This window comes from Podarcis tiliguerta (assembly GCF_965153285.1).
Source record: "Podarcis tiliguerta genome assembly, chromosome: 10".
Classification (NCBI taxonomy): domain Eukaryota; kingdom Metazoa; phylum Chordata; class Lepidosauria; order Squamata; family Lacertidae; genus Podarcis; species Podarcis tiliguerta.
The window spans coordinates 72,483,827-72,495,521 of record NC_139543.1 but is presented as its reverse complement, the minus strand read 5'-3'; the positions used below and the strand labels follow the sequence as shown (position 1 = coordinate 72,495,521).

The 11,695-nt window shown below is 51.6% G+C and overlaps 1 protein-coding gene across 2 annotated transcripts in view; it reads left to right on the top strand.

The window, feature by feature from the left end:
- GOLGB1 (golgin B1) overlaps positions 1 to 11,695 on the top strand; it is a 69,794-nt gene that overhangs the window by 26,324 nt on the left and 31,775 nt on the right. For both annotated transcript variants that reach the window (XM_083401606.1, XM_083401605.1), the window contains exons 15-19: positions 804 to 2,712; positions 5,598 to 5,755; positions 8,609 to 8,735; positions 10,397 to 10,546; positions 11,307 to 11,465. In XM_083401606.1, coding sequence (XP_083257732.1) covers positions 804 to 2,712; positions 5,598 to 5,755; positions 8,609 to 8,735; positions 10,397 to 10,546; positions 11,307 to 11,465 — 2,503 coding nt within the window. The remainder of the gene's footprint in view (positions 1 to 803; positions 2,713 to 5,597; positions 5,756 to 8,608; positions 8,736 to 10,396; positions 10,547 to 11,306; positions 11,466 to 11,695) is intronic.

Below are 11,695 nucleotides of genomic sequence, written 5' to 3'. Positions count from 1 at the left end.
TATTGTATTGAATTGTAGATTTCAACAGAAGTAGCTCATAAATGTCAACGAAAAACATAGAAGACCCAGTGAATCAGTTCATTCTCTAATCAGTTTATAAGGTCCATATATGTGAAAGTGTCTATTCCACCTGTCTGTTCATGGAGTCCTACAGTCCACATGAAAGGTTGTTGCAGTTCCACATAATCCTTTCACAGAGTCTAAGACGAGGATTTTCGGAATATTAGTCTTGTTTCGCCGTCCTAGGCTTCATCAGTAGTACAAACTCTAGTTAGTGCAAATAAATACAATATCGTAATCTCACACATTTTTACAGCAAAAATACAGTGGTACCTCGCAAGACGAATGCCTCGCAAGATGAAAGAGTTTTTTGTTTTTTGAGTTGCTTCGCAAGACGAATTTCCCTATGGGCTTGCTTCGCAAGACGAAAATGTCTTGCGCCTTTTTCTTAAAACCGTCAATGCATTCCTATGGGAAACCGTCAATGCACAGTGGTGCTTCGCAAGACGAAAAAATTCACAAGATGAAAAAACTCGCAGAACGAATTAATTTCGTCTTGCGAGGCACCACTGTAATACAAAAACCGTCAGCAACCGTACATACCATATATGATATCACAGGACAGTGGATCTTATAGCATAGCATCAGCTGCTATTGTTGAAATCTACAATACAATGAATAGTATATATCATTTTTTCAAACGTGCAGCTAGTTACGTCTTGTGTGTTTATTGATTGGGGAGTGAGGACAGGCAGACGACTTTCCTGCTTTGTGTCTGATCCTGCCTTTGTCTGCTTTCGCAGCCTGGAACGCAGCAAATCGGCACAGGACTCCAGAGCCCAGAAGGAGCACCAGCGTCTCCTGGAGGAAGCCGAGTCGCTCCAGGAGGAGAAAAGGGGGCTGGTGATGCAGCTGGAGGAAGTCCAGCGGCTGCTCCGAGACGCCCAGGACCAGATCCAGAAACAGGAAGCGCAGCTCCAGAGCCAGAGCGAGAAGCTGGCCGGCCTGCAGGACTCCTTCACGAAGTGCCTGGAGGAAGTGGACAGGCTGGCGGCCACGGTGAAAAGCCAAGAGGCTGACCTGCGAGAGAGCCGGCTGAGTCGGGAGCAGCTGGAGGCCGACCTGCGGGCATCCAAGGACCTGACGGACAGGCTCCACGCGGAGATGAGCGTCACGGACCAGAAGATCATCAGCCTGGTGGCCGCCAAGGAAGAGGCCGTTTCCTCCGCCGTGTCGGAGCTGCAGCGGCAGCACCAGGAGGAGCTGAAGGAGCTAGAGGCCAGGATCAGCCAGGCGGGAGAGGAGAGGGCAGCCTCGGAGGCCGAGAAGGTGAAAGCCCTGGAGAAGGTGGAGCAGCTGGGCAGGAAGCTCCAGAGCACCCAGGAGGAGAGCAAGCGCCACAAGGCCCAGCTGGACTCCTTCACCAAGTCCATGTCCTCCCTGCAGGACGACCGGGAGCGGGTCCTGGGCGACTACCGCCAGCTGGAGCAGCGGCACCTGGCGGCCATCCTGGAGAAGGACCAGCTGATCCAAGAGGCGGCGGCCGAGAACAACCGGCTGAAGGGGGAGCTGCGGAGCCTCCACAGCCGCGTGGACGACCTGCACGCCGAGAACGCCAAGCTGGACGCCGAACTGGTGCGCTACCGCCAGGACCTGAACCAGCTGCTCTCCATCAAGGACAGCCAGCAGAAGCAGCTGCTGAAGACCCAGCTGGAGCGCATCCGGGCGCTGGAGGAACAGCTGCGGGAGTCCGAGCGCGCGGCGGAGGCCCTGCGGCTGGAGAAGCGCAGCCTGGGGGAGCAGGCGGAGTTGCTTGCGGCCTCCCTCTCCCGGGCGCAGAGCGAGGTGGCGGCCCTGCGCGAGGACGGGCCCCTGCTGGAGCTGCAGGCGCAGCTGCTGGGCAAGGGGGAGGAAGCGGAGGAGCTGAGCGGGCAGCTCTCGCTCGCCCGGAAGCAGGCGGCGGAGCTGGAGGAGGAGCTGGCCCTGCTCCGGCAGAGCACCAGCCGGAAGATGCAGGAGGCGGAAGCCCAGATGAAGGCGGAGCTGAAGAGCTTGCACCACGACGCCGGGCTGATGCGGAACGAGACGGAGACGGCGGAGGAGCGGGTGGCCGAGCTGGCCAAAGACCTCCTCGAGATGGAGCAGAGCCTCCTGGCTGTCACAGAGGAGAACCAGGACCTGAAGGCCCAAGTCCAGTCCTTCGGGAAGGCCATGAGCTCGCTCCAGGACAGCTGGGACGAGTGCAACGAAGAGCTCCGCACCATGGAGAAGAAGTACACGGCGGACTTGGAAGAGCAGCGCTTGCTGGTTCAGGGCCTCCAGGAGGAGAAGGCTCGGTTCCAGGAGGAGCAGAAGAGCCTCGCGGAGCAGCGAGAGGCCCTGGCCTCCGAACTGGCGGCCCTCCGGAAGTCGACGGAAGAGAAGGGCCTCCTGGCACGGCTGGAGAAGCTCGGCCAGCAGCTGAAGGTCAAAGACGCCGAGGTGGTTCGCCTGGTCTCCGAGCTGGAGGGGGCCTCTGGCCAGGTCAAGTCCTTCTCCAAGGCCATGGCTAGCCTGCAGGGCGAGCGAGACCGACTGATGGGGGAGCTGGAGAAGGCCCGCAAAGTGGAGGAGGCCAAGCTGCAGTCGGCAACTGGCGGTTCCGTCAGCCTTGCCGAAGTGCCCAGCCTCAAGAAGGCCTTGTCTGCCCTGCAGGATGACCGAGACAGGCTGGTGAGTCCTTGGCTTTTGCTGCATGTTGCTCATTAACCCACCTTTCTCAAGGGTCTTCCTTGAAGCTGGGGATTCTCAGCACATCCCACCGTCTAGAGTAAAGGTAAAGGGATTCCTGACCATTAGGTCCAGTCGTGGCCGACCCTGGGGTTGCGGCGCTCATCTCGCTTTACTGGCCGAGGGAGCCGGCGTACAGCTTCCAGGTCACGTGGCCAGCAGGACTAAGCCGCTTCTGGCAAACCAGAGCAGCGCATGGAAACACTGTTTACCTTCCTGCCGGAGTGGTACCTATTTATCTACTTGCACTTTGACGTGTTTTCAAACTGCTAGGTTAGCAGGAGCAGGGACCGAGCAACAGGAGCTCACCCCATCGCGGGGATTCGAGCCGCTGACCTTCTGATCGGCAAGCCCTAGGCTCTGGGGTTTAACCCACAACGCCACCCACGTCCCGCTGTCTAGAGTAGTGGATCCTAAAGTTTTTCGTACCCCTGCTCCCTTGGTTCCATAAACCCATCCCTAGTGCCACCTGCCACCGTACGCTATAAAATGCCTTATTCCGAATAGTGGTTTGCACCACCCACTAAGCAAAACAGCACAATAGAATTTAGAACAGTAACAGTTAATTGCACATTTCTTAAGAATCCAATCTAGAGTCATAGAAAAAGTAAGTTAATAGGCATGAGGGTGACATTCACGCACACAAAATAAATATGTCCTCTGATCTAATCCTGAAGTTCTGGTTCTACATGAATTTAATTCTGCCTCCGTGTTGCCTCACCTGTTCTCTAATACACACGCACCCCTTGCAGAGGGTGCAGACAGACTTGCCTCTGGGGGAGAAAATTCCCTTTAGGGGTTCAGTTCAGAGGCTCAAAGCAGATTCCCAGTTAGTCAGCCTTTTCCCCCAATAATGCATAACTGGACAGTGTCCAAAAGAGTCTGTAAGAGCATATCCATGAACACACGCCCTGTATGGGGAAAAATGTTTCGTCTTGGCTGTATATTCTCCAGCCTGCCACCTTCTGCAAGCTCAGCACCTTTTCCACCACAGTCCTTAGAAACCCTTCCCCAACCCATGTTGTTGGCTGTATGTGCAGAGCCCTCCTTGCACCTGATCTGGTTCTGCACCCTAACCTGGTTCTCCCTCTTGCGTATCTGGCACTGGGGTTTGGCAGAATTCCTGCTCCACCTCTCAGGTTTCTTTTCACAGAGCTGAAGTATATTATTGAGTGATTATTGGTAAATACAGTTTTTGTGCACGCTGCTTAGGGTTTGTAATTGTTCTGATTTATTGAATTTCTTACTGCCCTAAACCAGCAGGTCTCAGGGCTGTTTACAGAATAAAATCAAAATATAAAACCACGAAATTCATAATCAAAATAAAAACAACAATAACCCCTTTTCCCCAAACTCCCCCACATTTAAAAAGGGCATAGGATGATTAAACGGTTTCTACATAATAGAGAACTAGAGATTCTCTGTAGCCTAACACTTATTTTAGTTTTTAGTCAGACTCTGGGAGAACAATCAAAGGCAACTGGGAGAAATGTATTAAAAGCTTTTGTAGGGGGGAAATTGTAATGAGATCCACAGAGTCTCGTATTCTGGGTTAACTTGGCTTGAAGTTCTGTGCCTCAAACCAAGAGATGTGCAGGTGTGGGGAACTTCTGGGTCTCTAGATGTTGATGAACTACAACTCCCATCAGCCCCGGCAAGCATGGCCTGTGGCCAGGGATAATGGGAGTTGTAGTTCAGCAACCTCTAGAAGGCTGAGGGTTCCCCGTACTTGAGGTGGTGAGTTTTCCCCAAGGGCGTCACGCGGGGATAGTCTGCAGACATCGACCCTTGGAGCCTTCCGAGTGGCAGGTTTCACCCGGGTCTTCTCTTTCCTTCTCTCATGCACCTTATTTCAATGAACTGACTTTTGTACAACTTCGGAAAGCTTTTATAGAGTTATGATTAAAAACGATAAGCTCTGCTTATAGAGATGGGAGACACAGAGGCGTACCAACAAACGAACATGTTTGCATTAGGGGATGTCCTGAAGTAGAGGACCTTATGCATTATATCTTGTGCTGCCCCGTATATAATGAAGCAAGAGAACAGTTTTTAGCACCTATAATGACAAGGTCCCCTGGCCAGAACCCCTCTGACGTGATTTTATATCTCCTCGCAGACACAGATAGGTATGTGACCTGGCGTGTAGCACTCCTTGCAACTGCTGCTAGGAAAATTGGGGCAAATTATATAGCCAAGGTAGCCACCAACTGTAAAGGAGATGAATTTATTTGACCCTGTCTACATCAAGCTATATTCTATCTTTATCACCAAACTCTGAATATAATTGCACATTGTATTAATTAACATTATTTTTTAATATATTAGTGGCCATGTGGAGTAGCCTATAAATTTTATTGTTTAATGTCTTAACCTGTATATTAAGGTACTTTTATAGCTCTGTTTAGAGTAGGTGATGTCTTGATAATATACCGTATTTTTCGCTCTATAAGACGCACCAGACCACAAGACGCACCTAGTTTTTGGAGGAGGAAAACAAGGAAAAAAATATTCTGAATCTCAGAAGCCAGAACAGGAAGAGGGATCGCTGCGCAGTGAAAGCAACAATCCCTCTTTCTTTTCTGGCTTCTGGGATAGCTGCACAGCCTGCATTCGCTCCATAAGATGCACACACATTTCCCCTTACTTTTTAGGAGGGAAAAAGTGAGCCTTATAGAGCAAAAAATACGGTAAATGTTTTAAGTTTTTTGTATTAATCCAGCATATTTTCTTTTAATTGTTGAATGATTCTGTGTACATTGCGGCAGCCTTTGGCTATGTGCAATAAAACTGACGGACTGACTGATTTTCCTTCTCTCCTGCCCAAGCTGGTGGAGCTGAAGAACCTCCAGGAGCAGTACCTGCAGGTTGGGGTGGACACGGCGGAGATTGCGCGCCTGAAGGCCCAGGTGGAAGAGCAGAAGCAAGAGGTGGAGCGTCTGAGGCAGGATGGGGCCTCTTGGCAGACGGAGCTCCACCAGCTCAGGTGAGTCCCTCCCTGTCACAGAGGCAGGGGAGAAGCTTAACACTGGAAGTTTCAGCACAGAGCAAAGAAACGCCTCCTCTAAGCAGCGTATTTTTCGCCCTATAAGACGCACCCGACCATAAGACGCACCTAGTTTTTAGAGGAGGAAAACAAGAAAAGCCAGCAAGAGCCGCAGACACGCTTGCTCGGCGCTGCTCTTGCTGGCTTTTCCGGGAGGTGGGAGAAGGGATTGACGGGCTGCCCTCCGTCCCTTCTCCCACCATAACTGTCAACTTTCAGATTTGAAAATAAGGGATCAGCAGCCTCAAAAATAAGGGATCAGCAGCCTCACCTGTCCCAGGGACAGTCTACGGGATATCTAACAATCCGGGATAGCAGCGGGAAAAGGCGCTGGAATAATAATAATAATAATAATAATAATAATAATAATAATAAATTTTATTTATATCCCGCCCTCCCCAGCCGAAGCCGGGCTCAGGGCGGCTAACAACAATAAAACAGTACAAAAGTACAGCACAAACAACACTCTAAAATCATTCATTATAAAATTGATTCAAATCAAGCCACTGGCAACCATTGGGCCAGGGCTCCGCGGAGATTGCCGAGGGAGGGAGTCAGGCTGTGCCCTGGCCAAAGACCTGGTGGAACAGCTCTGTCTTGCAGGCCCTGCGGAAAGATGCCAAGTCCCGCAGGGCCCTTGTCTCTTGTGACAGAGCGTTCCACCAGATTGGAGCCACAGCCGAGAAAGCCCTGGCTCTGGTTGAGGCCAGCCTAACCTCTCTGTGGCCTGGGACCTTCAAGATGTTTTTATTTGAAGACCGCAAGTTTTTCTGTGGGACATACCAGGAGAGGCGGTCCCGTAGGTACGAGGGAATTCCCCCCCCCCCCAAAAAAGGGAAAGTTGACAGCTATGTCTCCCATCTCCCTGAAAAGCCAGAGCTCCGTAAGGGCTCCCTTCCGTTCCTCCTCCCGCTTCACTGGGAAGCCAGCAGACCAAGAGACGCCTCGCAGCTCTCACTCTTGCTGTGCTGGCTTCAGCAATAACTGTGCAGCCTGCATTTGCTCCATAACACACACACACATTTCCCCTTACTTTTTAAGAGGAAAAAAGTGCGTCTTATGGAGCGAAAAATACAGTGTACTTAAACTACGGAACTCCCTGCCACTGGAGGCAGGGATGGCCACCAGCCTGGATGGCTTTAAAAGAGGATTGGACAAGGAGGAGGAGAGGGCTCTCAATGGCAGCTCCTAACACAGGGTGCCTGTACTCTTGCCTCTGGTTTGAGGCAGCAGCACTTCTGAGTTGCAGTTGCTGGAAACCACAGGAAGGGAGACTGGGTCTTGTCTCCCGTAATGGACATCTGGTTGGCCACGCTGTGAACAGGATGCTAGACTCAGGGGGGGCACTGGTCTGACCCAGCAGGCTGTGTTTCTGTGTTCTTAGGTTCCCATGGGAGATGGCAGAGAGCCCGAAACTCTGCCAGCTCTTTCTAGATTTCCAGGCGCTCCCATGAGCACAACTTTGCAGCATGGAAATGGAGGAAGGAAAGCCCCCCTCCCCTCACCCATCTCTAGGAAGAGAGAGAAGCTGACCGTGGTCTTCAGAGTAGACCTTTCCAGCTGTCCCAGATCCCGCATGCTGGATATTTTTTTTAGAAAATTAAAAATTGCACACCGCTTGATTGTAAAAGCAAACAAACCACGGAGCAGTTTGCAAAGAAAATAACACAATGCAGGTTATCAGTAAAAAAAAAAAAAAAGTAACCCTCTTTAAAACATTTGAAAGGTAAAATCAGCAGCAAGAAATAAAGGATTAAAATTTACTGTACATCACCATTCCACATTTAGTTATTTTGGAAAATGAATACAGTGGTGCCCCGCAAGATGAATGCCTCGCAAGACGGAAAACCCGCAAGACGAAAGGGTTTTCCGTCTGCAGAGGCGCTTGGCAAGACGAATTTCCCTATGGGCTTGCTTCGCAAGACGAAAATTGACGAAAATTTTCGGGGGTTTTTTTTGCTCCAAAACCCCTTATTTTGAATCGCTAAGCTGCTAAAAGCATTTTAGCAGCAAAACCGCTAATCCCCCCCCTAAAAAAGCCGTTTTTAGCCCTTTTTTAGCCAATAGCGCTAATAGCGCTACTACGTCAATGGGCTTGCTTCGCAAGACGAAAAAACTGCAAGACGAAAAGACTCCCGGAACGGATTCTTTTCGTCTTGCGAGGCACCACTGTACACCACTTGATTGTAAAGAATGTCAAGGCAGTTTGCAAAGAGCATAAATCTATAAAATTATCAGTAAAAACAACTCTTTATAGATAAAACCAGCAGTAAACAGATGAAAACACCTGTCTGGGGAGGCTTGTCTAAACAGAAACGTTTTGAGCAGGAACCAAAAAGCACAGTGAAAGCTCCTGCTTGATGTCAATAGGCGAATGGGTATGATGCGGCCCTTCTTTTTATTTGTTCTGACTTTCGTCAAAATTGCACCCCATGCTTCTCTCAGGTTGGTGGGTTGCCATTATTCCCACAGCTGCCTTTGACTCGCAATCAAGCAGCGAGTTTTGCGGCTGGCCTAGGATTTGAACTCGGGCCTCTTCAGATCCAACCCCAGCCTTCCACACCGGCTCCTGCGCACATTCATTTCTCTAGCAAAACTCCTCTGTCTGGAGCCTGGCCTTGGGGCGCCCTCCTTGACAGTGCCCCAGAGCTCTCTTGGCTTTGGTGCAACAACCGCTGTGCCCAAACTCACCACGGTCTCACCAGGAAGCACCGTGTGAGCTTTGGTGAGCAGGTCGCCTCCTCGCCCCACCGTGCACCACCTCTGCAGATCCTCTCTTGTGGTGTCTTGCAGGGAGGAGAAGGCATCTTGGAAGCTGGAGGCCATGGGGCGGGAGCAGAGTTCCACGCGGAGAGCAGTGCAGGAGGGAGAGAGATCTGGTGCACGAACCGTGGTGGAAGAGGAGCAGCTCCAGAGACAGGTGAGGCCGGGGGTGGGGCTGGGTGGCCCTTAGCCTGAGGTTGCAATGGGGCCCTTTGCCCAGGCCTTTCCCCAAACTGAGGTTACAAGAACACCAGGAAAAACTTTCCTGAGAGTTGTTTGACAGACGCTGTGATGGCTTGTGTATGCTCTTCGCAATAAGCACCCTCTGCTCACTCAGAGAGATATTTAAAGTTCCTTATTTTACATATGTACAAGCAGCACATTGCAATCATGTGTCCGAATCGTCCGGTTCAGATTTGGGGAGTGGTCTTCTCCGGCTTCTCCTCCAACAGAAAAGGCGGGGAAGTTTCATGGGACGTCTCTGATCCCTGTGTTTTAACCCTCTCCTTTCCTGCGCAGACGACACATGCACAGGCTCTCCATCTGCTCCTGAACTTCCTGTGCGGTGCTGGGGCTCTGCATCGGAGAGCCTTTCCGCTCCCCCATCCGTCATTTCTCCCTCCGACTGCTCCCGCTCCTCAAAGGCGTTCCCTGGCAGCCCTGTGACAGACTCTCCTTCCTTGGAGGTTTCTAAGCAGAGGTCGAATGACCACCTGTCATGTATGATCTAGGGGAGATTCCTGCATTGTAGGGGGTTGACTGGATAACTCTTGGCTCCCTTCCAACATGACAATTTAATAATAATAATAACAACTTATTTATTTATACCCTGCCTATGTGGCTGGGTTTCCTCAGCCACTCTGGGCAGCTCCCAACAGAATATTAAAAACACGATCAAACATCAAACATTAAAAGCTTCCCTAAAGAGGGCTGCCTTCAGATGTTTTCTAAAAGTCAGATAGTGGTTTATTTCCTTGGCATCTGATGGGAGGGTGTTCCTCAGGGCGGGTGCCACCACCGAGAAGGCCCTCTGCCTGGTTTTTATGCTTCCATGCCACCCTGTTTCTTTCTTTTTAAAAAGATTTTATTGAAGTAATTCAAACAAACATGCAATAACCATTCAGGGGTTACATTTGAGGGGTCCACATGCAAAGGCAAAATTGGGAAGACCCTCAAATGCTCCCCAACTGCTGCTTGATTGTTCCTGCCTGTCCGGAGTGGGCTTTGCCTACTGGCCCTATAGGGAGGTTGTGGGAGTCCCGGGGCCCTCGTAAGACCTTCCCGGAGCCTGGTAAGCCCTTCGGGTCCCTTCCAACACTCCACTTCCGTCATTTCTATACATCTAGGTCTTGGCCTAGGGACGTGGGTGGCGCTGTGGGTTAAACCACAGAGCCTAGGACTTGCTGATCAGAAGGTCGGCGATTCGAATCCCCACAACGGTGTGAGCTCCTGTTGCTCTGTCCCTGCTCCTGCCAACCTAGCAGTTCGAAAGCACGTCAAAGTGCAAGTAGATAAATAGGTACCGCTCTGGCGGGAAGGTAAACGGTGTTTCCGTGCGCTGCTCTGGTTCGCCAGAAGCGGCTCAGTCCTGCTGGCCACATGACCCAGAAGCTGTATGCCGGCTCCCTCGGCCAGTAAAGCGAGATGAGCGCCGCAACCCCAGAGTCAGCTGCGACTGGACCTAATGGTCAGGGGTCCCTTTACCTTTACCTAGGTCTTGGTCAGGCTCTTGGGAGGCCCTGGCCCTTGGCTTTGCAGTTCCCCCAGGCCCAGCTGAGTGGCTGTGCACCGAGGGCTCAGGTATTTGTCTCCCTGCAGGCTGCCCCAGGAGCCACTGTTTCCAGCAAGACTTTGCAGGGAGCTGTGTCTGGTCAAGAGGCTGATACCGACAGCCTCCAGGCCCAGCTGAGCAGCATTTTGAAGGAGCTGCACCAAAAAGAATTGCGGGTCCAGCAGCTGAACAGCAAGGTAGGAGGCGCCCTGGGGGAGGGCAAGGGTTGGTAGGCGGGCTCCTCAGACTGTGCATATTATGCCTCAGTGACGGTGAGGGAATTGTCGGTTGTTCAAAGTGGATCATCTCCAGTTCTTGTGCTTCCTCTCTCCTCACTGTGACCGCTTCTGCTCTCCCTGTGTCAAATGTGCTTCTTCCTTAGAGAGGATTAAAGCCCTCCAGTCTGTTTCCACAGACAGGACGGCCAGAAACTGACATTAGAATAGAACAGAACAGAGCAGAACAGAACAGAACAGAACAGAACAGAATAGAATAGAATAGAATAGAATAGAATAGAATAGAATAGAATTTATTATTTATACCCCGCCTATCTGGCTGGGTTTCCCCAGCCACTCTGGGCGGCTCCTAATGTCACACATTAAAAACTTCCCTAAACATGGCTGCCTTCAGATGTCTTCCAAAAGTCAGATAGTTGTTTATTTCCTTGACATCTGATGGGAGGGCATTCCACAGGGTGGGTGCCACCACTGAGAAGGCCCCCTGCCTGGTTTCCTGTAACTTGGCTTCTCGCAGCGAGGAAACCACCAGAAGGCCCTCAGAGCTGGACCTCAACGTCTGGGCAGAGCGATGGGGGTGGAGACGCTCCTTCAGGTCTACTGGGCTAAGGCCGTTTAGGGCTTTAAAGCACCAGCACTTTGAATTGTGCTCGGAAACGTCCTGGGGGACATGTGATGGTCAGCTGAGGAAGACACCTCAGCCCCTCTCTCCTCTCTCCAGCTCTCTCAGGTCTTTGAGGAGAAGAACTCTCTCTCCCTCCAGCTGCGGGGGAGCAGCCGCAACCTGCGCGAGAGCCACCAGCGCTACAACGAGGTCCTTGCCCGCTGCGAGGCCCTGGAGAATCAGATGCAGGAGCTCCAGACCCCAGTGAAGGACTCGGTAAGGCTGAGACTCGCTGGGCTGCAGAGGCCGACCAAAACCGTGCCGTTCTCAGCCTACGCGCAAATTCTGGTCCCCTCTCTCGGTTACAGCTCCAGCTTTCCCAGGCCCTATCAGAGCACATGTGTTGCCTCAGGCCTGTAAGCCCGGCTGCCTCTGTCATGCAAGAATTGACTGAAACCTGGCCATGGTGGGGGGGCGGCACTCTTGTACGGGACCTGTGGCCTGTT